General features: G+C 35.4%; 1 protein-coding gene across 1 annotated transcript; it reads left to right on the plus strand.

The window, feature by feature from the left end:
- The first annotated feature begins 4,114 nt into the window (after positions 1–4,114).
- Positions 4,115–6,683, plus strand: LOC137829540 (protein CANDIDATE G PROTEIN-COUPLED RECEPTOR 7). Its single transcript, XM_068636361.2, has 2 exons — positions 4,115–5,709; positions 6,235–6,683. Exon 1 carries the CDS (start codon positions 4,365–4,367, stop codon positions 5,682–5,684), a length of 1,320 nt encoding a protein of 439 aa, XP_068492462.1. The 5' UTR covers positions 4,115–4,364; the 3' UTR covers positions 5,685–5,709; positions 6,235–6,683.
- The last annotated feature ends 6,102 nt before the right edge of the window (positions 6,684–12,785 follow it).

Below are 12,785 nucleotides of genomic sequence, written 5' to 3' on the forward strand. Positions count from 1 at the left end.
ATATTAACCCTAAATGTAAGGACGAATAAGGTAATTATACCTAAAATTTAAAATTGATAATTGTCACAATATATTAGTTTTAAAAATAAAATAAAAAACAATTCTCAATTAATTATAAAATTAATTAGTTATTTAGTAAATACTTAAAAAATAGGAAATGACTTAAATATCTAAAATAAAATATTAATAATAATAAAATAAAAACAAATTTGTGTATATCAAAAACATTTATAATGAAAAATTCTCATATATATATATATATATATATATATATAAACTAGTATAAATACAATGTTATCATGTTTTGTTAACGTTTTGTGTTATTAATAATTAAAATTTGAAATTTATATTAATTTTAATTTTATGTTTTAAAATAAGGCATTCTCACTTTGTCAAATATAACACATCTCTTTTTCAATATTACACATTACACGAGTTATAGATTATATATCGCAATCAATTTCATTCTATTAATGTCTAGTTTTTTTTATATTTTCCGTTTCATTCAATATCAACAAATTTAAAATATAAAAACGATATGGAACCTAATGAGTTTAATGAACATTTGTCATTAGTGTTAAGAAATTCATCTAAAAATAAATTTTATAAACCTAATTAATTTATTACACATTAGTTACCATTATATCAATTTATAAACTAGTTTATAATTTTTTATTAATAAAAAAAATTACTTTGGATATTTTTTTTTAATAAAATACTATCTAATTTATAGTAATTAATTATTTTTTCTTTAAAAATAGTTTTTATCTAATAATTTTTTTAGTGTATCTTTATATTTTATATGTTGTTCCTGTCGGTTGACTCGATCACCTTCGTGCGTATCTACGAACTCCGTTTCAAGGACTCCTTTGCCTTTGTTCCAATCTTCACCCTTCGCCGCCGTGAATACCTGAAACAGAGAGACAAATGGGCGCCCTCGCGGCCGTTTGCACTCTGACGCTCAAGTCAGTAATGGTAGAAAACATCGTTGCACCTCCGTAACAGAACACTACTAACACCGTGCTCAAGGAAGCGCGTAACTGAATCGTAATTGAATTCTCTCTCGTTCTCAAATTACTTGTGTGTAAAGTGTGAAAACGTACCTTAGTCTGTTAGCAGCGAGAGCTTATATACCTTTTCAGTGCTTCTGCCACGTGTCTTCCTCTGACTTAAGTGTATCTCTGTGTGGGTGGCCTTACAACACTGTAACCCAACTTAGGGAAATCCCAATGTGTAAGACTCCCTCCTCGAAGTGCATCCTGCGCGGGGGGTGACTACGTGGGTGCCAACTCATGCGCCCAAGCTTCTAGTCACTCGCCCTGGGAGTGTTTCCGCCTTCTTCACGTGCCATGCATGCAGATGACCCTCTGGGACGTGGCCCTCTCATGTGTCGTTTCTGTCCCAGTGGATCTCTAACGATGGCGCGTACTACCGCGTCCCCACTCCTCATGCACAGATCCTTCGTGAGTTGGGTCTCTCCCTGCTAGAACTGGGGGCGTGGCTTGGAAACCACCTTTCTCGCCTATTATCATTGTTTGGGGTACCGAGGCCCGAGGCCTCCACGCTCCTACTGTGCCGCCTCCTACTGTGTCGCCCCCTCCACAGTCGTTCCTACCCGTGGGTATCGAGGGGTGGCACCACTAAGATACGAGCACTTCTTGGTTCGAACCCAGTCAACGTTCGAGGCCGGTCAACGCCCGAGGCTTGGTCAACCCCCTTTCTTACCTCATTGCGCCCCTGATGGGTCCCACCATGTGTTGACTTTGGTCAACGCCCGAGGACGGGTCGATACATATGTAATGATAAAATAGGAAGTAATATGAACACAAAATATAAATCACTACAGAGTAACTTACTTTGAAATAACCACACTCTATTGTTTAATGTTGTATTTGAATTCAAGTAAGAATTGTTAACCTAAATGGAAAAGTGAGAGTGTCACTCGTTTGGATTCACTGATGTGTAAAGAAGTGAGGGCGAAGATAAACATTGCAAGGTTCCTTAATCATGCATGCAAAAAGATTCCTAAACGTTGTAGAGAGTTCGTATAATTGTGGTAGTTGAGCATTTGAAATTGTCATTGAAAAAGTGTTAAGTCATATGATCTTGTTTCACCTTTGGTAGTTGTTTCTTTCTTTGTTCTCGCGCTTGAGTTGGTGTTATGGTTGGTTTTGTTATTCGTCATTGTTTGAGGTGTGATGATGCATGAACTGCAGGTTGTTTGGTTGGTACGACTTAAGTTGGTGTTGGTGGTGTGTGCAATGTTGTGGTGTTCGTGTGATGAAAGGTGGTGGTTGTCGTGGTGCTTTTGTGGTGGTCGTTATAGTGCTTTCGTGGTGGTTTGTTCATAAACAAGTTTTGCATGTATTGAGGTAAGCTTTCATGGTTGAAAAAAGTTTCAAACACCGTGACAAAATGAAAACCATAATTGATTATTTTATTCAAACCTCAAAGTCATAACTTGGTAATATATATACTGAGGTTAATAAGACAAATATTAAAATAAAATCTTTAGATTGGTTGATTGTGGCTAATTTAAAGCATCAAGGTAAAAAACTATCATTTTCTAACATCCTTGAGGATGTCAAATAAGACCATGATACGACATTGAGTTTCATGGTGAGACTACAAATGCAAGGTACAAATATAAAAAATGGAAGTAGTTTGAATATTAATAACAAATTTTTATATTATGTTTTTCGTGCATGTTTTAAGTACATGGCCTAACAATTTTCATAATTACTGTAAAATAAAAACAATATTTTGATTAATTAGTCTCATCACACATCATGCAACACATGATTAAATGTCGGGACAATAACATAGCTCTTCCATACGACATTCTCATTGTATATACGAAAAATACTCCTTTCAAATTTACATAGAATGTGTAAATCCTCTCTCTATATATAGAAAATCCTCATTTCATATTTACAATTTTAATCCCCATAATAAAATTACAACTTTCATGGACCTAAAATGTTACACAACTCTACAAAGTCCAAAAACTTGACAATCTTAATAGTGAAAAGAAAAAAAAAATCATGCATCTTATAACTTAACTATACAATGATCACCTATGCTATAATACAACATATTAACTGGCTACATAGGTTGTTATACTCTACATAACTCAACCGAATTGGATAATTATATAAAAGTAACCAAATCAACTTGATTGAGTTTCACAATGCAAATATTTTAAGAATATTTTTTATTAACAAAACATATTTTTGTCAATTTCTAATACATTAAAATTCCTTATACCAAAACATATTTACAAGGAGGTTTATTTCACATTATATTATAAACTATAAATTTGAATGTTATTTTTACAATAACTTATTTTAACATAGAGTAGGAGTTTTTTTTTATAATTTTTTTACTTTTGTTACCATACCCCCCTAAATTATTAATTATATTCCCTTCCACTTTAGTATTTTTTATTGCTATTTTTTTTATGCAAACATTATAAACATAGTTTTACAATCCTGCTTTAATTGCTCTTTAGATCCCACGCATTGATCTTCTCCTCTCTTTTTTTTTCATAAAAAATAATAAAAATTTATCATAATTTTTTCACTGTGCTTTCACTTACATGTTCATTGAGAACTTGCAAGACTTTTCCATGTATAGTTGTATATTATTTACAATGTGATGAACCTAATACAATCCCTGACTTAACAATTAAGGGAGATATAAATAATAAATGTGGGTCGATGAAAAAAGTTAGGTAACAATAGTCCAATGAAAATTGGGCCCCCAAAAATCCTTGACAATTTTTGGGGACTGTTTCTTCCTACACCTCCATATCTTCTTCTGTCACTTCCATATAAAACATGAAAATAAAACTTCCAGATTACATAATTCAGAAGTTAAATAAGACTTTCAAATTACATAATTCAAAAGCTAAATAAAACTTTTGAATTATGTAATCGGAAAGTAATTATACATTTGAGAAAAAACTTATGAATTATGTAATAAGAAAGTTAATTACAAATTTAAAAAATAACTTTGGAATTTAATAATTTAAAATATTATAGAGGAGCTTTTTAAAAATTAAAAAATTTATGGAAGAGAGGGAAGAAGATATGATGGTGTAGGAAGAAATAATTTTTTGGGAACATCAAATTAGTTGATCTGTCTGCCAGGGTAGAGAGAGGACTCAGTACTGACGACGTCGTTTAGAACGCGAAATTGTTTGTCCGCATTGCAATCATCGACACTGCGACCGTATTTGCCTTCAACAATACGCCAACATCCCAAAGGAACACTCGTTTACTTCAATCTTCAGATCATTGCTCCATTCCTTTCCCTATTTTCCCATTTCCAATTTCTAACGGTCAAACCCTAACCGGTCAAAAATGGGGAAAACCGCCTTCGCCACCGTCGTCGCCGCATTCCTCCTCCTCCTTCTGGTGTCCCCCTCCACGGCGGAGATCAAAACCCTCACCATAACCTCTGACACCCGCCCCATGATCCTCTTGGAGAAATTCGGGTTCACGCACACCGGCCACGTGTTGATCGCGGTCTCCTCTGTGTCTGTCGTGGCGTCGTCGGGGTCACAACCGGACCCTTCCCGGTTAGGGTTCTTCCTCCTGAGCGAAGAGTCCCTTCTCCAAGTTCTAATCGAGATCCAGCAAAACCCTAACTTCTGCGTCCTGGACTCGCACTACATCAAGAGTCTCTTCACCTTCCGCGACCTCTCTCCCCCTCCCGCCGCCTCCATCAATCGCACCTTCCCCGTCACAATCGCCAACGAATACAGCCTATTCTTCGCCAATTGCGCGCCGGAAACCTCCGTTTCTATGGCGGTCCACACGGAGCTCTACAACCTCGACCCCGACACCTCCCGCGACTACCTGTCCGCGGGCCAGACCCAGCTTCCTTCCCTCTTCTTCGTATTCTCCGTCGCCTACTTCGCTTTCCTCGCCCTCTGGTTCTACCTCTGCCACTCCAACCGCCGCTCCCTCCACCGGATCCATCTCCTTATGGGCGCCCTCCTCCTCATGAAGGCCCTCAACCTCCTCTGTGCCGCCGAGGACAAGCACTACGTCAAATCCACCGGAACCCCCCACGGCTGGGACGTCCTCTTCTACATCTTCCAGTTCATCCGAGTCGTCCTCCTTTTTACCGTCATCGTCCTCGTCGGCACTGGCTGGTCCTTCCTCAAACCCTTCCTCCAGGAGCGCGAAAAAAAGGTTCTAATGATCGTCATCCCCCTCCAGCTCCTCGCCAACGTCGCATCCGTCGTTATCGGCGAAACCGGCCCCTTCATCAAGGACTGGGTCACTTGGAATCAGGTCTTCTTGCTCGTCGACATCATCTGCTGCTGCGCCATTATCTTCCCTATCGTGTGGTCCATTAGGTCTCTCAGGGAAACCTCCAAAACCGACGGAAAAGCTGCCAGAAACCTCGCCAAGTTAACCCTCTTCAGACAGTTCTACATCGTTGTCATTGGCTACTTGTACTTCACACGCATTGTTGTCTTTGCACTTAAAACCATTGCCGCGTACAAGTACCAGTGGGTGAGCAATCTCGCCGAGGAGACTGCTAGCCTCGCCTTTTATGTGGTCATGTTCTACATGTTTAGGCCTGTGGAGAGGAATGAATACTTTGTGCTCGATGAGGAGGAAGAAGAGGCCGCGGAGATTGCCCTCAGGGACGAAGAATTTGAGCTTTGAAAGAAATTCACTGACTACATATCAGGTTCTTCAATCACTTTGTTGCTACTTGATAGTTGCTACATCTACTGTTAGAGAGGTGTCGATACTGGAATGCTGTGTCAGTATGTTAAGTTTTTGTGTTTATGTTTTCAATTATTGTGCGGAGAAGAAAAGGAAAAGTGTGATCATGTTCTCTTTCAAATGCCACTTTCACTCTAAGAGTTGTACTGTACGCTCTTAGTTGTTACTGGGTTATTTTGATACTGATCATTCTTCTTTTGACTGAATTTTCCGTGTTCCCCATTTGCTTGATTGTACTATATGGCTAAAACAAACTCTTCACTTTTGTTCAATAAATTTTTACTTTTCACAATCTCAACCTTTCTTAATTTTTATTTAGGGGACATTTAATTGGTGCTAGCAATTGCTTCTTGATTTGTGTTATATAGGATGTTTTGCAGTATTTTTAGTGTGGGTTCCTTCTATGATAAAAGACATTCCTGTCATAATTTGTATTATTGATTAATTTTTAGATTTAATTCACAAGGTATTTGATGTTTTTTATCAGTGCAACATGGTTGCATTCGGGGATGACTTGGGAGAAAATTGACATATTGAGCAAGTGAAGGATGCGATTGAACAGAGTAATACCTGGCTCCGCTTTTCTTTTCAGAGTACCTTACCTTGAAGCCAAGCAAGACTTGATTGATGGGCAAGTGGGGGGTTTTGTGGTTTAACTATACTGCCTAACTAGTTACGTATTAAATGTATGTATGATTTTTTATTTGCCCTTGGTACTTGTTATTTTTTATGAAAGATGTGGTAGAAATGCTGTTGTGTTTACTGTTTGATATATAAACTGTGCAGACTCATATACTGTTAGAATGTGGGTACTCAATGAAGAGTTCCCGCTTGAAAGCTCGATTGAACTAGTTATTTTATGTTTATCAAAGTGAACTTTACTTGTTTAGGAAGACCTTACGTTGTAAAAGGTAGGCCAAGTTGATTTTTCCATTATACTCTCTCTGGTATTCCTGAACAGTACGAGTTGAATGGAGTGTAGTTCTAGTTCTGCGCAAGAAGATCTAATCTTCTGTTGGTAAATGCTCGTGCAGAAACGGAGTATAGTTCTAGTTCTTGAAGTTTGTTGATGCAACTGAAAAATTTATGAATTTTTAAGGCACGAGATACAGTTTGTGTTGGTTTTCTCATCCATTGAACTTGATGCACTCATGCTTAAGGTTTTGAAGTCAGCTATTATTATTGTCATCGTTTGATGGCCATGATGCCGATGTTTTGTACATTCAATTTTGTCAAATAGTTTTTTGCTAATTTAGACTAGATAATGGGATTTTTTAACTGATCTAGAGGTATTGCGTATTTAATCTAAATCTAACTTCAAATGAATATTTTTTTAGTTGTGTGTATAGTTTAATCATGATATTGTCAATGTTTCTGATAAATATCTTGATGTCTAACTGATGGTGGTTTATGTGACCAGGAATAGTTCTCCCACACTTGCTGATTGTACAAGGTGTAAAACATAAAAACATGCCAGCTTTTCAAAAGAAATTAAATGGGTATTTTATTTTTATTCATATTTAGAAATTATTCTTTTAGTGCAAAAGTTGGTTAGTCCATACTTCGATTGTTGAGTAAATAACCCTAACCTCCCGAATGCTATATGGTCCAAGTGATTTTTTAGTTTAATACTGTGGGTACAGATTTTAGCAATGCATAGATCTGATCTTCAGTTTGGTAGTGTTTGTTTTCGAGGGTGACGTGACATTGTAACAAAGACGCGAATGAGACGAATGAGCAGGGGTGTGAATGAGCGGGTGCCACCCCTGTTTGTTTGCGGGGAGGAAAGTTGTGGGTTTAGGTTGTCCTCTCACCACCGAAGAGAAAAGAGGGAAAGCCACGCGGGAGAGGTTGAAATACAATGTTACCCTTGGTTTTCTTCAACTTTATACTTTATCTGCCATGCACAAGAGACCACACCACGCACCACTGTCCATGCACAATGACAACACTGCCATTGTTTTACGCATGCTATGCGATTTGAATGTCATGAATGTCGATGGTGAGAGTAGATGGGTCATAATAAAGTATTTAAAAACAAGCTTCTTGGAAGTTAAGAATGCACTCAAACAAATTCAAACTTTCCTTAGAGACATTTGCATTGGTTTAGGGGGCTTGGAGAGGATTTTGAGTTAGAAGAGTTGTACAAGAGTGAGTTTGGTAGTGCATCTTTGATCTCAGGTGAGCATTCAATGATTTTTGTAGTGGTGCCTAATCAATTATCATTAAAAAACAACACAATACATAATTGACAAATTGTTAAAAATAGTTGATAATGGATTATGTTGATGACATAATCGATTATTTGTTGTTTTTTGGAGCATAATCGATTATTATTGCTTTCTTTAAATATCAGCTTAATTGATTGTGTTGTGGCATAGATTATGTTCGATTTGTAATTAGTCGATTATGTTTATTAAATTAATTTTTTTGGATAATCAATTATATGGTATGGGATAATCGGTTATGTTAGTATCGGTTATGTTAATATTTTTTTTCTGATTTTTGAATGTGTGTTATGTGATTTTTTTTTCCAATCAAATGTGTATTGTTTTTAGGGACAACTTATTTTTTGTATGTGTGTTTTTTAATATATCTTTTAAATTTATAATTTTAGATGGGAATTTTTATTTGATATACAATAATCATATTATTAAATTAATTATACATGTTAAGTTGTTTATCTAATTTATTATTTTATTTTTTAAGAAAAAAATTTAATGACATATAAGTTTTTATTTTATTTGACATTAATTTAAATTATAGATGTGAATATGTTTTTTTAAATATATTAATAAAAATATTTTTTTATTTTTTATGAAAATTTATTATATAGATTATTTCAAAATAAAAATATTAAGATAGTAATGGAATTTATATGATTATTTAAATTATTTTAATAAAATTCATAAATTAAATATATTTATTATTGAAAATTCATTTAAATGATTTTTTAGAGTATTATATAAAATATATTTTAAACGTATGTTACAATCAAATTTTAAAATTATTCTATTTATATTTAAATACATTAATTAAATTAAATTAATAAATTGAAAAATAATATAATTATATTTAAATTTGGTATTTTATTTATTTATTTTTTAAGTTTTATATTATTTTATTCTTTTATTTATAATTGAAATTTTAAATTATTTTAATTAAATAAAATGTGCATAAAGTTAATTATATTTTTTTATACTGTAATCTTACAATTTATATAATTTAAAATATCTTTACAACCATCATATATAGTTTTTTTTTTTTTTTTTTAGAAGTCTTTGTGGAAAATTTGTTTTTTTATATTTTTAGAAGTTTTTTTGGAAAATTTGTCGAAGTCTAATATATTTAAATCATTCTTGTGAGTTTTATTCGTCATTTTGTTTAAACTAGGGCCACAAGATAATTTGTTGTTATGGTTATGAACAATTTTACATAAAATTTAGGAAATAAAATAAAAAGATAGGGAGTTTTTTCATAAATTAAGAATACTTTATGCAAAATTTAGTTGGTAGTTGTCATATAGTTTTGATTTTTTTTATATTTTTAGAAGTCTTTGTGGGAAATTTGTCGAAGTCTAATATATATAAATCTCTTGTGAGTTTTATTTGTCATTTTGTTTAAACTAACTTAGGGCCACAAGATAATTTGTTGTTATGGTTATGAACAATTTTATATAAAACTTAGGAAATAAAATAAAAAGATAGGGAGTTTTTTTCATAAATTAAGAATACTTTATTCAAAATTTAGTTTATAGTTGTCATATAGTTTTGTTTTTTTATATTTTTAGAAGTCTTTTTGGAAAATTTGCCGAAGTCTAATATAATTAAATCACTCTTGTGAGTTTCATTTGTTATTTTGTTTAAACTAATTTAGGACCACAAGTTAATTTGTTGTTATGGTTATGAACAATTTTACATAAAATTTAGGAAATAAAATAAAAAGGTAGGGAGTTTTTTCATAAATTAAGAATACTTTTTTTTTTATATTTTTAGAAGTTTTTATGGGAAATTTGTCGAGTCTAATATAATTAAATCACTCTTGTAAGTTTTATTTGTTATTTTGTTTAAACTAATAGTGAATCTATTTAGTTTAATTTTATTCTTTTATCAGTTTAGAATTAACACTTTAAATGCCTGCTACAAATGAAAGGAACTATGTGAGGCAAATTGCACAAAGCCTCCAGTTAAACATACTAACGAAGAAAATTGGTATACAATCCAGAGAGAGGGAAGGTTTTTTTTTGGGTGAAGGGAGGACCAGGCCAATGGCGGATACATCGTTCTTCTTCACAAACTTTCCAGATCATTTCTTTGCGAAGGATGTGTGAAAGGTTCTTTAGAGGTGGGGAAGGGTTATGGACGTGTTCATTTCTAATAAGCTTAATTATAGGAAGCGGAAGTTTGGTTTTGTCAGATTCCCATACAGGTGTTTACTTAGTTTAGACGCTATTTGGATTGGTACGTGGAAATTACAGGTGAACTTACCTAACTACGTAGGAATGAAGGGTCAAGGAAAGAATGGGTGTCTAAGACGAGGGCGGTGCAAACCCGTAAGATGTGGAGGTTGAGGGAGCAGGAGCAACTGAAGCAATAGAAACTCTCCTTCGCTCGGGGGTTTCTGGAAAGAAAGTGAGCAGTTCTCATGGGGTAGGAGTTGCTTCTCAGTTTAGTGTTAAGGTGGAGTCTTCTTCCTGGTTAGACAGATGCCGGCAGCGTTGTTAGGTTAAGATACTTGGGGGACACCTAATATACAGTTGATTAAAGAGAGTTTTATCATGGGTGGTTTCAGCGTTGTTAGGTTAAGATACTTGGGGGACAATTTTGTACTGTTGTCATGCGAGGAAGAAAATAAATAATGGTTTGTCTCTATTCTTCCTTGGGATGAATCTTTTGCGGTAAACGAAAGGTATGCTTGGGTACATTGTAGAGGTCTCCCTCTACAACTCTGGAGTAGACAGTGTTTTGAAAGTATTGGGGCTTTATCGGGAAAGTGGTAAAGGTGGATCAAGCAACTCTTGCTAGGGAGGTTTTGGAGTACGTTCGTTTTCGAGTTAGAATCCCGACAGGCGGAACGATAAACGTGATGCAGGAAGTGTGCATTAATAGAACTGTGTGCTTGGTGTCTTTCGAAGAGGAGGGGTGTATTCCAAACCGCAAGTTGAGAAGCTTTTTTAGTCAGTGGGGAGCTTGCTCAGTGTCGGATTATGATGCTAGCTCGAAAGTAGGAGGTGGACGGGAGTGCTCAGACTCTGTGGGTTAAGTTTTCGACGATGACAATGGTGGAAGAGAACGTGAGGAGACGACGGTCCAGGGTTAGGTGGTGCATGCGGAATTGGGCCTAGGTGTGGCACAACAAAAGTGAGACATAAATTCTGCATTGAACTCTCTATTGGGTAGTGGGGAGGAGAGGTTGGCACTATTAATGTGGAGCATGGAGTGGCAAAAACAAAAGTGGGACAGTAATCCTATTAAATTCTTTAATGGGTAGTGGGGAGGAGTTAAGGTTGGATCTGCAGAACTGTTGCTGAAGACAGAATTGTGGAATGAAGCGTGTTTGGTTCCACAGATGTGTGAGGAAAGGCGACCAAAGATTTGTGTGATGTTACACTGTAGACATCCTTTGTGAGTTACGAAGAAAGCAAGAAGAGAAGAAGGAAATACATGTAAGCAAATCTTGAAATACGTTTTTACCCTTGCTAATTTAAAAAGGTAATTGATTATGTTGGTTAAAAAATAATGAAACGAATCGATTATGTATATAATTTTATAATATAATATTATTTTATAACATAATAATAATATAAATACATTTATTTAGAAATATAAGGGGAAATTTTTATATACATATTTAAATTTTAAATTTTATTTATTTATTTATTTGAATTCTACATTATTTTATTTTTTATTTATAATTAAAATTTTAAATTATTTTAATTAAATAAAATGTGCATAAAATTAATTATCATTTATTTTTTGTTTTTTTATATATAAGAGTAAGTTTATAATCTTACAATTTACACAATTAAAAATAATTCAAAATATCCTTACAACCATCACATCACTCACATATTTCAATAAACTTTCCTCACACATCCACTCTAATATACCTAAATCCAAACACCCTCAACTTTTTTCACAAATCTTTACACTTCCACTCCTCCACACCCTCAACTTTCCACTCAACCACACCCTCAACTTCAAACAAAGCTTAATAGCGGAGCATGGTGAGGCACGTAAAGAGCATGGTTTTGATTATGTATTGGAATCTCAAAAAGTGGTTGAGGGAGTGCATGCGGTTAGTGGCTTAAATGTGGAGTTACGCAATCTTGAGACACATGCTTCATGCTAAATTGGTATTAATGCAAGAGGAAATGAAGCCCACGTGGATTAGAGTGATGATGCATGGTACGTGGGGTTTTCGGGCGTGATTGGGGTGAGAGTTTGTAGTGGGCTGGACCCATCTCAGGTGGAGAAGGAGCAAGTCGGTGTCTCAGTGGTGGGGGTGTAGGAGCTGCAGGCCCAAGATGAACATGTTGGACATGTGAGTTTAAGTGTAAGGGCCATGGAAGAGTCTCCAAGGGGGTGGCAGGATGTAGCTGAGGAGAGTGAGTTGCAAGGTGTTTGTCGGCAGCTTGGAGATTTCCTACTGGAAGTGGGTGTCATGGAACCGTGTGGGGTTGGAGCAGAGACGTTGGGGGAGGAAGAAGAGGTGTGGTGTTTGGCAAGGGATGGTTGTCTGAGGCAAGGAGGGCTCCTTCATTGCAGTCACCATACAGGAGTGGTGTTGGGAGAGGTCAACGGAAGGGGTGAGTTGGAAAAGGAGGGGTTGGGCGGAGAAGTGGTGTTTGGTGAGGTAGGGGTAGAAAGAGCGGTTCCCCCTTTAGAAGATTGTAATCTAGTTGAAGCAAGGGTAGTGCAGGGCGACTATATGGTTCAGAATCCGGTGGTGAGGTCAATTCCTATCTTAAAGTCAGATAGTGTATTTAAGAATGGCAACAAAATCTTTAAGCTGAAAAATGATGTTCTTGAGGCAGCT

This window comes from Phaseolus vulgaris, chromosome 7, assembly GCF_051622355.1.
Source record: "Phaseolus vulgaris cultivar YP4 chromosome 7, ASM5162235v1, whole genome shotgun sequence".
In the NCBI taxonomy this organism is placed as follows: Eukaryota; Viridiplantae; Streptophyta; class Magnoliopsida; order Fabales; family Fabaceae; genus Phaseolus; species Phaseolus vulgaris.

What these genes read in the sequence shown, in the direction of transcription:
- LOC137829540 (XM_068636361.2), top strand. Translation starts at nt 4,365, where the DNA reads ATGGGGAAAACCGCCTTCGCCACCGTCGTCGCCGCATTCCTCCTCCTC.